We start from the raw sequence: 16,532 nt of genomic DNA on the forward strand, positions 1-16,532 counted from the left end.
TTTTATTATTATCTTTTCATCAATTACTTATTGTTGTTATAATATTTGTACATAATATTTTGTTGCCCTGTTATTTGGTGCATAATGGCCCAGAATAGTTATATCCTTAACAATATGGAATAAAGTCTTGTTTTATTGCATGCTATTTGCTTTAATCCTATTTTTTTACAGCAATTTTATAAATTCTTTAAAAATTGATCTGTATATAAATGAAGCACACAAAGCAAAGAGAAACAAAAGATGATGTAGGATTTATTATTCTTTTTTATACAATTATATGAATCTGTCTTTACACAGAGGGACTTCATCTATTTACATTTGGGTTTTTCACATGTTGGGGTCCAGCCCCAGCAGGTCCAGGGGTTCCCAAAGGTGTGGACGGAGTCGGTGAAGAAGGAAGGACATGGAGGCAGCCTTCAGTTGATCAGCATAGCAAGGTTCTTCTTTTTATTCTCCGATTCCATCTGTATTTATACCAGTTGATTTTATAAGCATGCCTCTATAATCACATCATAGTATGCTTGTTTTGGGTAAAGTTCTACAGTTCCTTGTTTCTTATCTGACCTTTGCCAAAAATCCTGTCTCTCTATCTAGTTCTGTTGATTTTAATCCTGTCTAGGTTAATCTCTGTGTTCCATTACAAGGGCTATTCCAAGGTCACTGCTGTACTGATAGGCTACAAGGAGGTGACTGAAGGAGATTATCCTACCCAGTAAAGGTTCCATCCTCCCAGCCTCGCTGCTTGCCTTCCCTGGGACTGCCCTGTGTTGGTGGGTCTCCAGGGGTATAGGCTTTGGTGCTTTCCCTGGTGGGCAGACCCCTGGGGATGTGGCCCAACAAGTCCCACATTTATTGCCAACAGTCTGAGTCCAAGTCCTTCATAAGTAGCACATGGTATTTCTGTAACACTAGGGGGTTTCACTGATTTATTCCCCTCCTTAGTCCTGTTAATCCCTAACCTGGGGAAACAACCTTTCTCAGGGAGGTGGTCCTGTTTAAAACACATAGCGCTAAGAGGGGGAGCAAACCATATTAAGAACGGTATGCCAGGTCCTTTGAAACTTAAGCTGTGCAGATGTTTCTTCCCTGCAGCGACACTGTCAAGCAGCAAGGGTGGACCGGCTTCCGGCAAATTCCCCCATTTTTATTTAAATGACAGCGCGTGTAAATCAGCGGCCACCTCCTGGATTGGGTTGTTTAAGACTCGGAAGAAGACTTGTTTGTGACTTTGCCAACAGGTCAGTCCGAGGCTTAACCCTATATCCGCTCCCCACATTCATAAGGTTTTATTACAGCATGATTTATAAATACAAATTGTATATAATTAGGCATATGATGTGATTTTTTAAAAGATATATTTTTATTGATTTCAGAGGAGAAGGGAAAGGGAGAGAGAGATAGAAACATCAATAATGAGAGAGAATCATTGATCAGCTGCTTCCTGTGTGCCCCCCACTGGGAATCGAGCCCAAAACCCTGGCATGTGCCTTTGACCGGAATCAAACCCAGGACCCGTTAGTCAGCAGGCCGATGCTCTATCCACTGAGCCAAACCAACCAGGGCTATGATATGATTTTTTAAAAAGTTGTACCATATGATGATTTAATTACACATACATTGTGAAATGATTACTACAAGCAAGTTAACATACTTTTCACCTCACATAGTCACCTTTCTTTGTGTGTGTGGTGAGAACACTTAAGATCTACTCTCTTACCAAATTTTAAGTATACAATACTGTATTATTAAGTATAACCACCATGTTGTATGTTAAATCCTCCAGATTTATTAATATTATAACTGAATGTTTGTGCCCTTGACCAACATCTCACCATTTCTCTCACACCCCAGTCCTGGCAACTATTGTCCTACTCTCTGATGTTATGCCTAAAAAGTCATCACCATATGCAAGGTCACTTAGATTCCACATACAAGTGAGATAATACAGTATATGCCTTCTTATCTTATTTCACTTAGCATAATGTCCTCCAATTTCATCCATTTGTTCCAAATGATAGGATTTGCTTCTTTTTTATGGCTGAATTATATTCTATGATATATATCCCACATTTTCTTTATCCTTTCATCTGTTGATGGACTTAAATTGTTTCCATATCTTGGTTATTGTGAATGTGCTGCAATGAACAAGGGAGTGCAGATATCTCTTCAAGATACTGGTTTCTATATATATATATATATATATATATATATATATATATATCTAGAAGTAGGATCGTATGAAAGTTCCTTTTTTGATTTTTTGAGGAAGTTTCATACTGAAAGGTTGTGCCAATTTACATTTCCACCAACACTGCATAATGCACACTATTTGTGTGTGGTGTAATATAAGGGTCCAATTACTTCTTTTGCATGCGAACATCTGGTTTTCCCAATATTATTTTTTGAAGAGACTATTCTTTCCCAATTGAGTATTCTTGGTGCCCTTGTCAAAGATTAGTTGACCATAATATACAGGGATTTATTTCTGGGCTTCCAATTATGTTGCGTTGTTTTATGTATCTGTATCATACTGCTTTGATTACTATAGCTTTGTGATATAGTTTGATATCAGCAAGTGTGATGCCTCCAGATTTGTTCTTTTTTCTCAAGATTGCTTTGGCAGATATTATTTCCAGATGCACTCGTAAGTCTTTTATTGTACATCCCTTAAGTATAAGGACATTTACTTTCATAAACATGACACAATCATCACACTTAAAAATTAACAATAATTCTACAATATCATCTAACATACTATGTACTTTCAAATGACCATAATTGTCCCCAAAATGTGTTTTATAATTTTGTTTCTTTTTCAATCCAGGGGGCAATCAAAGTTTATGAATTATCCTTGGTTATGACTTTTTTTTGTAGGATTGACAGATTTAGAAAATAAAAATAATGGATGCTCAATTAATTTGAGCACCAGATAAGCAATGAATCATCTTTCAGTATAATATGCCCCATGCTTATACATAAAAATGATTTGTTGTTCATTTTAAATTCAGCTGAGTATCCTGTATTTTATTTGGCAATCTTACTTTTTGGAAAGTTCAGACCAGTGTTATCATAGAGTAACTCAAATTCTAGGCTTGTTTGTTTTCTTACAATTTGATTCTGTTAAACATTTTCTTACAAATATATTTCACAGGTGATGTTGCACTTTTCTTATTGCATCACATTAGGAAGCTCATAGTTAGCAATCCCATTAACGAAACCAATCTCTCTAGTTCAAAGCATCTTCTTCCTTTGGCGTTAGTAATTTGTGGCGTGGTCTTCTGAGACCAGATAAATATCCTATTCCCAAAAACCTTCCTTGCAATGATTTTAACATTCATTAGTAATTATTTCCTGAGTCAATATTACACTGTAAATTGCAAAATGATTTATCTAATTTTATTATTCCTTCTACATTTGTTATTAGCGGGCATTCATCTGTAAAGAAGATCTTTCTTTTATGCTTTCTCTTCTCTTATAGTATCACTAAATGCTCATGTAATTGAAAAAATTCAATTAGGAACAATCCATTCCTGCCATTATTCTTTTTGTTTTCCAACTATTTCATTTTGGCCAATGGAAGTCGCCTTCAAGTCTGCTCTTTGGTCCCTTGGTTATGACCCCATTTTGGTTCTGAGAGCTTCCTTGCTTTCTATCATTAAAGAGATTTTCCAGGCTCATTTTTTACTCATTTTGTTCATGGACAGGAATCAGCCATTTCCCCAGGGACGGTGACAGCTATCAGCTTACTGCTGTCCTGCTCAGAATCCATTGCCTCTCCCCGCTTTGCAATACTGGAGTTGGAAGTTGCAAACACCTTTGCAGGTGGCACCTGGCAAACTTTGACAGTAGAGGGCGCTGGAGGGACACTGCGGGGAAACAGGTTTTGGGGCTGGTGAGTGTCCTCTCTTCTAGCTCCTTCTAAGGAGCAGCTGCCAGCGGTGTGTATGCAGAACACTCGGTGGTGCTCACTCTCTGGCTAGTTTTGCTGGCACCTGACAGGCAGTTTCCTGCTCAGCAGTCAGGGCCCACGGTTTCCTGCTTGCCAGCCTCAGCCTACTGGCGCTCCTGTGGGAAGTGACCTGTTTGCCAACTTCAACCCACCCGCGATGGACCAGCTCCCACCCAGGATAACAGCAAACTTCTCTGCCATCCTCTGGGCTGCAGCTACACCCTCGCTAGTGAAGTTTAAGTCTTAGCTTTGGGGAGACTTAATTCAACATCCAAATTCTTCCTTATGTGGGTACTCTGTCCAACAATATTGTTAAGGTTCCCTTTTATCTCCTCTGGTTAGCTTGCTGTTTGTTAATAATTCTTCATGTTAAATTTTCCTTATTCAGGTTACTGGGGTGTGTCCCCTCTTCTAAGTGAAGCCGGACTGAGAGAGTACAGGGAGTGGTCTTTGAATGGTACCACCACTCAGACATACAGTTTCTGGATTAACTGGGTCATGCCTTTGGACTGGAGCACGGTGCAGAGCCACTTGCCAATGGGAAATGGGATGTTGTATTTCCTGGCATGCAGGGAAAAGACAGTTAATGAAGCGGTTACCTGTGGCTGGTTGTGATGAGGTGCCAACTGAAGCAAGTACGTGGGGAACCCCAGGGGTCACTGCTCTTGACTAATGAGGGCCACAAGGATGGTGTTGTCTTATCTGTTCCGGCTACTATACCAAATACCAAAAGACTGGGTGCCTTATAAATGAGAAATATTTACTTCTCATAGCTCAAGGCCTCAGGAGATTAGGCGTCTGGTGAGGGCCTACTCTTTGTTTCATAGGTGGCCGTCTTCTTACTGTGTCCTTCCATGGTGGAAGGGTCGAGGGAGCTCTAGGGGCCTCTCTTATAAGGACATTAATCCTATTCATGAGCACTCCACCCTCATGATCTAATCACTTCCCCAAGGCCCCACCTCCAAATCCCCTCGCATTGGGCCTTAGACTTTAACTTATGAATTTTAGTCTATAGCAGGTGATATAGGTTGAGTCTCCTCATAGAAAACCTTCCCCACACCCTGGTTAACTCCCTCATGTATTTGTTTAATATTTTTATAGTTCCTTTGGAGTTTACTTAGATGTATGATGTGAACTATGGATCCAATTTTATCTTTTTCTGAGTGGATGTCCAGTCACTCAGCATCATTTATTTAAAAGTCCATCTTCTCCCACGTGATCTTAAATGCCATCCAGCAATTTCCACATGTACTTGGGTCTATTTCTGAACCTATATTCTCGTTACTCCCTCTATTCCTTTGCCAGTAACACAGTATTTTTTTTTTTTATTAGAGACGCTCTATAGTCTGATTTAATATTTCTTAGGGCTAGTCCTTCCTTATTGCTTGTATCTTTCAAAAATTTCCTTTATATTATTGTATGTTTATTTTTTCCATATGAGCTTTAGAATTAGTTTGTATAGCTCTAGGTGAAACTTTCATTTTCATTGGAATCACAATAATATATTACTTGGGGAGACTTGCCATCTTTATGATGTTGAATTGTTCTATATGAGAAACGTACAGATGTTTTCCCACACATTTTCTAATATAATTTTGGCACATTTTCTGTTAAGTATTTTATCTTTTTTGATTTCTATATTAAATGACATTATGACTTTTAAATGGTTATTGCTTGTATTTTTTGTGTATATGTTTTTAGGTAACTTTCATATTATGCTACCCTATAGATCTTGTTACTTGTTATTTTTAGTACTGATACTTTGTTTTCTAGGTGTAGTATTATATAATCTACATAATATAATTTAATTCTTTCTCAGTTTTCATATATGTAAATAGTTATGATTTTTCTTGTCCTTGAGTTTAATGGGAATTCCTTTAAAGTTTCTCCATTAAATATGATGCTGGTTTACAAGCTGAGATATAAAATATTTCATCATGCTAAGGAAGAATCCTTTAATTTTCATTTTATTTTTATGAATTTAAGAATACACATCCCTCTTATGTTTGTGCCTTTGCCACCAGGAAGACATGCCCTGGGTAGTTAGTCCCAGTTAGAGAGACATATGGAGCAGACCTGAATCCATCCTGCAGTCTAAAGCACAGCCACCTCTGCTACCCATAGATTAATGAGTGATAAAAAGAAAAATATTTGATGGGAATGTTTGTTGCGCATTTTCACAGTAGTAGCTGACTTACACAAAGTCCTTTTTAATAATCTGTAGATCTAGTCAAAGGACATCTTCCTCCTTAATCTAACTATATGGTGAATTATAGGAGTAAATTTACTAATATTAAAGCATCATTGTCTAAGAATACTCCTCCCACCTTGATTATTATGCATTTTTTAAAAATTATATTTTTATTGATTTCAGAGAGGAATGGAGAGGGAAACATGGATGGGCTGCGTCCTGTACATCCCCTACTGGGGGTTGAGCAGGAAACCTGGGGATTTGCCCTGACCGAGAATTGAACCATGCCCACCTGGTTCATGGGTTGATGTTCAACCATTGTGCCACACTGGCCAGGCTATTCAGTACTTATTTATTGCTAGTTATGTAGATTATACTATTTTGTGTGTGTTTGCAATATTCACCAGGTTTTAGTGTCAAAGTTTCACTTGTTTCATGAAGATCATTTGACAGTTTTCCCTCTCTGCTACAATTTAAATGGTATTGGGATTATCTGGTCATTGAAAGTTTGCTAGAATTCCCTTGTAAAATCATTTGGGTCTAGTTTTTATAGTTAGTTTTATAAATCATATTTTATCTTTCCTCTACAGAAACATATCTACGCTTTCCTGTGTAGCAAGGTCAATTTTGGTAAATTGTATTTTTTAGAAAATAATTCAATTTATTTTGATTTTTCATTTGTTTTGTATTGTGCAAAGTAGTCTCTTTTAATTTTTATTGTATTGAAAGAATATTTTTATTGATTTCAGAGAAACAGGGAGAGGGAGAGAAAGAGAGAGATAGAAACATCAATGATTAGAGAGAATCATTGATTGGCTGCCTTCTGCATGCCCCCCACTGGGGATTGAGCCCGTAACCTAGGTGTATGCACTGACCGGGAATTGAACTGTGACCTCCTGGTACATAGGCTGACACTCAACCACTGAGCTCTGCCGGCAGGGCTCAATGTTTAAAATTTCCTGTTTCATTGGGTATCTCTGTTTTTTGTATTTGTGATTTCTGCCTTTCTCCTTTATTGGATTAGGTAGTGGCTTATCTATTTTTTGATTTCTTTTTAAAGAATCAGCGTTTTGATTTATTAATTTCTACTGTTGTTTTTCTGTTCTCTACCTCATTCTTTTTGTTTTTAACTTTATTTTTCTTTTCTTATAAGTTTGCTATACTTCATTGGCTTTTTCTGCTTTTTAAGATGGGAGCTTAATGTATTGATTTTTATTCTTTTTGTTGTTGTTGCTGCTGCTGCAAGAATTAAGGCTATGGATTTTCTGTGATCACTCTATTGATTTTGTTTCCATTATGATTCTTTTCTTTCTTTCTTTTTTTTTTTTTTAGAAATTTACACAATTACAATTCACCCCTTTTGTCCTGAGAGTTGGTTAATAGAAAAATTTTAAAGTTCCAAATGGAATTTCTAGTTTTAGAAAAAGCAGAGGGTAAAACAGGGACATAAAGATGCTTGCTCCACTTTAGGTTTGCAAAACTTTTCATTTTGAATGAAATTGAGAAATTTGATTTTTACCTGAAACTGCATTAAAAGTTTTTCCATTGCAAGGCACTATTTATTTTCTATGAGTGATCAGAATAGCTATGGAACCTTCCCAAGTTTCCAACCAAGGACACAAAAACAATAGATTTACTGAGCAAATTAATGGAGTGATGAGAAACAATAAAATTCATGTGTGATTGCATCTAGGAATTTTGTTAGCTTTTATTTAATTAATTAATGTATTTATTTATTCATATGTGTGTGGGTGTATATATATATATATATATATATATATATATATATATATATATATATAATCTTTATTGTTGAAAGTATTATATACGTCCCCTCTTTTTCCCCATTGACCCTCTCCAGCCCGCCCCTGTCCCCCCACCCCAGTGGGCTTTTGTTAGCTTTTATATCAGCTTTGTAAAAATTAAAAAAATTCTGCTTTCACTCAGTGGAAGCAGCTTAAAGAGCCCAGCCTGGTTGGAAGATTTCTGGCTGAATATCCATCCCCACTTGACACCTGTTTCCTTGGGCAGGAATTTAGCTCAATCCAGAACCTGTACAGTTGGTACAGCAGTTCCTAGATTGCTCTCTACCAAGTCCAGCACATTCATTAAAGTGGTTACATCTGTTAATTGTTGAGCAACTGTGGGAAACCAAATACAGGGAGAGCCACTGACATCACCAAACTCTCATTACATTCGAGATAAAAGATTTATTCGTGTAAACAAAAATAATCACAACAAAATGTACACTAATTTGAAAAACAAACAATTATAGTGACTAAATTTTATGTTCTCTTATAATTGTGTAAAAGTATTTCGTTTGCTTCTGCAAAAAGCATGTTCTTTGCTTCTACATAAATTTCTATTTGTAAAAGAATAGCAAACATTAAAATACAGTGTTAATTTGCATTACTTATATGGAGAGAACATCCAAGCTTTTAGTTTACGAAGTTGTTACATGAAGCCACACACTAAACTATTGATTAAAAACATTATCTATTCCAGATTCACGTACATATACATTCACCACCTAAGCTGAGAAATAAGCATTTCATATTGTCTCCCACCTCGTTATAATGTATTTTTCCCTTTTAACTAAAAGCAGAAAATTGTATTTTTCTTTTTTTTAATTGACCTCAGATGATGCACTTTCTAATTCATGAGAAATGCGAAATTTGAGATGTTTGTCTTGTTCCTCACTCTGGGGGTCTGATGCCAGTTTGTCTTCATGGCTCTGCAGTTCTCGGCTGTGGAACTCATGGCTGACTCTGGAATTTTCCTGACTATCAATCCCAACAGAATGCTCATTGCTTGCATCCATTGCCTTCAGCTTATATTCTTTGGCAAGCTCGTGGCTGTGGGTTTCCACACTGTGGTCATCCAGCTGACTTGTTTCCTGGCTGTCCTTCCCACGGCGGTCCCAATCAGAAGCCACGGGCAGGCCCTGGGCAACAAGGATGGCCCTGTGTGCATCATCCATCTCATCGCTTTCCATGTGTGACGTGAGGTCTTCCTCTGTAGCATCAGGATACTGAATCACAGCACAAATGGAAGAAGAGTTAAATGACAGCCAGGAATAGGCACATTGTAATTCTTTCCTGCTCTCAAACTTTTAGGCCAATGAAAACTGTCGAAATTTGGCTGAAGTAAAAAATAATACTAGCATGTTACTTTATATTTCACCAAGCCCTTTCATGCTTCATCTCCTTTGATGTAATAGTTACATCAATGATGTATGTGATGAAACCTATGAGGTAAGTCTCCTTATCTCTGTTTTACATAAAGAAACGTGAATTAAAAGTTAAAAAATAAAGCAAACGATGGCTATGTATCAAATCCAGATCTTTTGACTATAGATTCAGTGTAATTTGCAACTCTCCCATTCCTCTTAGGTATTTAACTTCAAAATGTGACCATTGTATTGTGCAAGTAATTGCTGTTTTTCAGTCTCCTTTTAATCTAAAAAAAAAAAGTGAATAGCATAAATGCTTTACAGCCAGAATTTGGGGAAAAATAGCATTGTGATTGAGAGACAAAATTAGAGAGGAATTATGTGGACTTAAAAAAAAAAACACCAAGGGAAAAAGTCTCATATTCAATGGTCATAAAGTAATAATAATGCTGAATGAATGAATGCATGAATGAATAAGTGAATGTGCAGACTCTGGTTCATAGAATTGGGCTCTAATCATGACCATCAGATATGTCTGTTAAAGGGCTTACCTGGATGACAGATCTGTGTAACTTCTTAGATTTTAACCTCAGTCCATAAGCCACACTATCACCTCGGCCATCATTTGTGTCTATTGTGGGGACAGCTGGAGTGGCAAAAGGGGTTCCAGGAAAGTCAGTGGGAAAGTCAGTGGGAAAGTCAGTGACCAGTTCATCAGATTCATCAGAATGGTGAGACTCGTCAGAATTGTCAGGGTCATCAGTATGATCATCGTCATCTGAGTCATTTGAGTCGATGGAGTCTTGGCTATCCACATGATCTTCGTCATCATCATCATCCACATCATCTGTGTGGTCCTGGCTTTCATTGGACTTACTTGGGAGAGTCTAAAAATCAAGATGGCCAGAAAAATTAGTGTAAGCATTTTAACTTTCCTTAGCCTTTATAGTGCATTAGTCTTTTACTATCTTTCTTTTATTTAGTTTCAGGATCTCTGCATCCACAACAATGCACTCAATGGTTTTTAAGAGCTAAAGTGAGCACCTTTCAATTTCTTTTTTTTTTTTTAACATAAGGATAAATTGAATAATAATTAAAGTATTTTTCTTGATTTCCCATAAAAATTATTTTTCTAGATATTTTCAAGTAAGATATATGAGTAGAATATTTATATTGATAACTTTTTTTTTTCTGGTTCACATTAGACATTATTTAATAGGCCAAATTCAATCATGCAATAAATACAGATACATGATTGTGAGATTATCTTTTTGTATTAGAAATGAGAATTCTCAGGAGATCAGAGCATCATCATGCCGCAAAACCTAAAACTACCTCCCTATTAACATGGATCATCAAAAAGTGACTGTTATGCATGTGTATAAAGTACAGCTCAGATCTGTCCATTGAATTAGCCACTTAATGTCTATTAAACTTCCAATTAGCAAATACACTGGGTCATTTATCTAACTTTTCTTGCTAGCAAATCTTAGCGTATTCAAACAGAATTTTAAGGAAAACAAACTTTTTTCTTTGCTTAGCAAGTATATTGCTAGTCCTAATAAAAAGTCCTCACTAACAGCCCTAAAATAGTTATCAAATAAACCAATATGTTAGGAACAGAAATGTTCCTAGAGGCAAACTCTTGGGCTTATAGTTATTTATTAGCTGCGTGTCAGATATTAGATAAGACATCTATAAAATACCTTAAATCAATTGCAAGAGGTTTAGCATTTCAAATAACAGACATTAGTAAACATTTCCTGCCACACTAAACTTAGCAGAAAAAATCTGGTATTTCTGGCATTTAGTAAACACATATTTTCTTCCGGTGTTAGACTGGCAGTTTACTGGAAAGTTCGTTCATGGAATTTTGATAGAATCAAACTCAGGAAATGTCATTAGGAGAACGAGTGGCTTCTTTGTCTCTCCATGGCATGGTCGGCCTCTGCTTCAAAGTGGGAACTCACCTCTTGTTTGAAGTCATCAGTTTCTTCAGAGGATACCGTATTCTGAAGAAGGAAAGGCATATCAGTATATAGCACACATGCTTAACCTTTTTATCCTAGAGTTAGCTCTTTCCATCCAAAGCAGGTCTTATTTTTCAGCCTTGTTGGTGAATGACTTAAAGGGGAAAGAGTCAACATGTCAGATTAGTTGATGTCCTAGAATTGCATTTGCTAATAGGCATGAGGATCTACTTAGCCCAGTGGTCTGGTTGGTGGCTATATATTTTTTGTTGTTGTTCTTTAATTGCAAGACACATCACTTTTGAAAATAATCAAAATTAAAAATACCTGTGGTGCTAGGAGACTCTGCTTCTGAGATGGGTCAGGCTTTAGCCATGTGGCTACAGCATCTGGGTGTTTGTTGTAAAGCTACCAAAAAAAAAAAAAAAGTTGCATATTGGTCATTATTTAAAAAAAAGAAACAAAGATCTCTAAGTGATATGCTTAAAAAGCAACTATACTTCACCAATACTGATGGATAAGAGTAATATGCATATATATATTCAACCAGAGCCTTAGACACCCCTTTTCTAACCTATTTTTTCTTTCAGATTCACTTAATAAACTCTTACATAGCACTTACTGTGGGCCAGGCACCCTTCCAAAGTGTTTACATGTTTTCATTCATTTAATCCTCTCAATCCCCTATGAGATTGATATCATTCTTGCTTCCATGTTGCAGATGAGGAGAAATTAAGCCACAGTGAAGTTAAGAGTCAAGGTTCAAATCCATCACACTGGCTCTCCACACTGATCTTAACACTCTGCTTCCCTGTTCTATGTTTTCTCTGAAATTTCCTCTCAGATAAAGTACAACTAAAACAGAGGTGCCCTTAATGAGCACTGATCTTCAAGATCTCCTCTACTATGTAGCTATCTAAATTTAATTAAAATTAAATGAAAATTTCAGTTTCTCAGTTGCACTAGCTACAGTTTAAATGTTTAATAGCCTCATGAGTCTAGTGGCTATCTTAGTGGAGGGTGAGGAAAAAAAATATTAACATCATCTCACCAAAGTTCTATTGCTCTAGGGTGCCAAAGACATGAATGGAATGTCCTCTGCTTTTTAGCCAAGTTATTTATTTGGACAATGATGATGATATGCTAGTACAGAGGAGTGGAAATTGCTCTGAATGCATGTCATCTGATGGGCTGTATTACCCGTGGAAGTCAATGAGAACGAGAACCTTGAGGGTTCCATAGAGTTCTTTCTGCAGCCACCAAGGTGGTTGGGGGTTTGGAGAAAGGAGAGAAGGGAGGAAACCAGTCATCACTTTGCACTTCTCCATGGCTGGCTGTAGCAAGAGCAGCTTCAGGTTGGGCTTCTGTGAAAGTTTTGCTTTAAAAAGGTACGAAAAACTACTGGTCTAGATGAGTTCAAAGTTTCCCTCTTTCTTTAAAAAATGTATTTATGTAAGTATTATATAGAAATATGTCATACTATATATTTTACAAATATGTCTATTTCCTGATGATACATGTAATACAGGTTTAGGGAGAATGTATTTGTAGGTTAAATTTATAATTTATAAAAGCAATATGAAAAAAATAAAGCTAAGCAAAATAGACTAAAATCCACCCAGTAGTTGTAACCCTCACAGATACCCAGTTTTCATCTTCACAGGTGTCTCCCTACAGACTCCATATTTCCTACTAAGTCTCATGTCTAGGATGCTAGTAGGCTGAGCTCTTCACTCATCTCCTAAATATCATGTAATAACTTATACTGCCATGGCTTCATGTGTCATATATTTTTTTTATTAAAAAGACATTATTTTTTTGCCTCAATAGTGTGACCTCTCTCTTCTCTGAAAATGTTAATTTTTCTGGCTTGTTGTAATTCAAACAATACTTGTGTTCTTAAATCACTTGGAAAACAGACACACCTACGCACACATACTTGCACACTCAACCACATGCAACAATACCTCTCTTAGTGTCTTCATTAAGCAATCTAATTACAGTGACTCCAGGAAACTCTATATTGGCCTTAATTCTCTTTGTCTGAATCGAACCCTGTGTCTTTTTGTCCAGGCTCCTCGGGACAATGCCCATTTGTTGTTTGCCTGGCACAGTTTCTCCTATTGTGGAGGGGCAGGTACCTCTATGGCGCTAGTCAAATAATTATAATAAAGAGTTTGATTTGGTCTTATGCTTGGTTAGAGAACTGTGATCTAAAGTCAGCTGACAAGCCTAATGGATACAAATACCATAAATAGACTTTCTTTTTATAATGGGCTTCTTGGCAAATATCTTAGGACATACTGTGAATATTGCACTTATGTAAACTGTCCAATACGTGAGGCCCATTTTAAATTACGCCTTCCACTAAGTAAAAAAAAAAAAGGGTGGGATTTTCTACTTCTAGAACAGTATGCTGACTCGTGGAAAAAAAAAGTCATGCAACTTCAGAGAACTAATTTTACATAAGTAATAATGGCATAGAATATTATTTTAGTATACAAAAAATCTAGTTCAGTGTGTGGAACATATATTTGTTAAAAATTATGCTGTGCTTGGCACTAGCCTAAGTTGACAGGCAGTCAATTACTTATAAATTAAAAGTCTTGACTCTGATAATAAGTAAAATTACAACAGATATGTTTGTAGTGCTTCTTGAAACAGCTGCATAAATAATTTAAGTCTGTGCTAAATCTAAAAGATGCTTACCTGCTTTTCCTCAGAGCTGCCAGAATCAGCATGTTTAACCTTTGAAACAGAAAAGATGAAGAAAGATTACAACGTGAATGTGTGCCCAGCACATGGGGGCATCCAATTAATTGATTTTGAGAAATTTTCCTTAAAATTCAGCTGTACTCACTGGTAGGGCGTAGGTGATGCCTAATAAGCAGAAGCAAATCACTGCAATTCTCATGGTGGTGATTTTTCCTGCAAAATATTTTGTAATGAATATTTGATCTCTTCACAGGTTAAAACAGTGATACCTTATTATTCTACCATATTACAAAATAATCACAAATAAAATACATTTCCTGTAGAATATGTTCTACTTCCTAGAGGAACGTTTTCTTTTTAATATTATGGTCCTTTTGAATTAATATTTGTAATGCTACCTCTATTCTTCATCTTTCCCTATTGGGCAAGGGAGAGAAGAAGTTTACAAGTCTATATTTATTCAACTTTTAAATTTAGGGTTCCAGAGATCACACCATTAGTTCCTGACACTGCCAGCTGTCTAAACCGAAGCACAGACCAACAGTAAATGAATTAAAATAATAAGATAGCGTGGGACTTATACTTTTCAGGGAAGAAAAACACAAGGAGTGATAAAACTATGAAAGAAATGTGCTTTCTCCATTTTTTCAGCATGCATTTCAAATATGATTTTAACTTAAATTATTAAAAAGATGCTACTTGGGTGAAATAAAGCTACTTCTAGAATTAGTTATTCTAGAAAATAAGTTATTCTAGAAATTTGAAACAAAAAAGGAAACATTGAAAAGAACAGCTTTTTTTTATTTGCAATAAGTCTACATAATGTCATACAAGTTTTTGGTGAAAATTTTAATAGGTAAATACAGAGAAGTAAAAAAAAAAAAATCAGAAACTTTCCCTCTTGAAAATAGTTTAAATCAAATAATTAAAAACAGCATTATCATTAGCTTATATTAGCACTGAAGATCCTTTTCCTTTGAAATGCCTCCCTAGTCATCTATCCATTTAAAATGATATGGGCATAGTCATCCCACAGGGGCATAGAATTGTACCTTTTTCTTTTTTTCTAATTGGAAGAGATAGTATCATTTCTTTTGAGGACTGAATGGAAGGATTTTTAAGTTTTATATTGACTGGCTTTCAAAATAGCTGGTCTGCAAGAGATCTGCTATGTATCTAGCAAGCTTATTCAAAAGACTAAAACAATTTAAAATATGATGAACAGCATTACAGTGACGCCCTTTGCCTCACAGCTTGACCTTCCCCATGAACGGAACTGCATGTGTAGGACACAGCAGCAGGAGAGCACACTGCAGGCTTACCTCCGTCTGCTGCTGGCTGAGAAGGCTGCCACGGGTCTGAGAGGAGAGTCCAGTCCCAGAGGGTGCTGCACTCGGTGTCTCCTCCTCTTGCTGCTGACAACCAGGACCTCCCAGTATTTAAATGCTGCTCAGACACCCTCCCTCCCCCCAACACAGGGAGGCGGAGAGATGTGTCATGAGGTTTTTTGCCACTGCCCAACCCACTTGCTCCCACACTTCCCCCTCTGGTTTTGTGGTACACACACACACACACATACACACACACACACACACACACACACTCTCCAGAGTTAAACCATTACTTCTCTACAATATCATTAGCTGGCATTTTCTTTTATGGGAATGACATTTCAGCATCATGAAAGGGCACCTTGGAGTCCCATTAAAAAAAGGGGGAAATGACTGGTTCTGACAAAGATTTTATAATTTCTGAATTAGGAGAAAAATTGTTAATATAAAATCAGTCCTAAATAAAATTAAATAGAATGGGTTTTATTTCTTTCCATTTGAAAAAGAGATTAAGGTAATACGTGCAACTAGATGTGCCCCACAATTGTATTTATTTATTTAAGAGCTGCAAGGCTGTTGTTCAGGCGTACAAAGGTCTCAGATATCCTGCCTCCATCCTTTAGTCTCAAGCTTGGTTTTGTGATGTCAAGGTGAAACAGCTTGTCATTTAGACAAATGGCGTTAGAAACATGAAAGTTCATGTTCATGCCCATGAAGTTGGACTTACAATGACCTTACAAGGACGTGGATTTTTGTTACACTGTTCGAATTGATTAAAGGTGATTCATCTGATAACTTGTTACATAAAGGAGAGGCAATTTACTTTAGATGCTACAGAAGTAAAGTGGTTTCTGAGAGCAGGTTGATTGCTTGAGAGTGCTGCTTCGGGAGCCAGAGAGCAGGTTTGAATCCCACCCTGCCACCCAATAGCTGTGTGACCTCAGTCGGCCTACACCTGCTTCCTCATCTGTCACAGGCACATACTGTTACCTAGCTCATAGGGGTTTTGAGAGGCTTAAATAAATTAGTCTGTGGAAAACAAAAACACTTGGCACATATTATATGCATATTTTAGACACTGTGTATGTAAACTGTGACCGAAATGTAGGAGCAGCAAGTCCTTGTGATTTGCAGTGTCTTTAGATGAAATGGGTTATTAGAATAAGGCTAGATGTAAGATCTTTAAATTGTGTACATCACTAGT

General features: G+C 36.7%; 1 protein-coding gene across 1 annotated transcript; it reads right to left on the minus strand.

Moving 5' to 3' along the window:
• Positions 1 to 8,335: 8,335 nt before the first annotated feature.
• Positions 8,336 to 15,539, minus strand: SPP1 (secreted phosphoprotein 1). The gene is made up of 7 exons (XM_081089400.1): positions 15,320 to 15,539; positions 14,143 to 14,210; positions 13,992 to 14,030; positions 11,610 to 11,690; positions 11,283 to 11,324; positions 9,864 to 10,199; positions 8,336 to 9,171 (listed from the first exon to the last, which is right to left on the minus strand). Exons 2-7 carry the CDS (start codon positions 14,194 to 14,196, stop codon positions 8,767 to 8,769), a joined length of 957 nt encoding a protein of 318 aa, XP_080945526.1. The 5' UTR covers positions 14,197 to 14,210; positions 15,320 to 15,539; the 3' UTR covers positions 8,336 to 8,766.
• Between the last annotated feature and the right edge of the window lie 993 nt (positions 15,540 to 16,532).

This window comes from Myotis nattereri, assembly GCF_964212035.1.
Source record: "Myotis nattereri genome assembly, chromosome: 1".
In the NCBI taxonomy this organism is placed as follows: Eukaryota; Metazoa; Chordata; class Mammalia; order Chiroptera; family Vespertilionidae; genus Myotis; species Myotis nattereri.

Excerpts from the sequence above, each read along its gene's own strand:
- SPP1 (XM_081089400.1), bottom strand. The coding sequence starts at position 14,196 with ATGAGAATTGCAGTGATTTGCTTCTGCTTATTAGGCATCACCTACGCC. Across the intron at positions 11,325-11,609 it reads AGAGTCTCCTAGCACCACAG|AATACGGTATCCTCTGAAGA; the intron begins GTATTTTTAATT and ends TTCCTTCTTCAG. Across the intron at positions 10,200-11,282 it reads CTGATGACTTCAAACAAGAG|ACTCTCCCAAGTAAGTCCAA; the intron begins GTGAGTTCCCAC and ends CTTGATTTTTAG.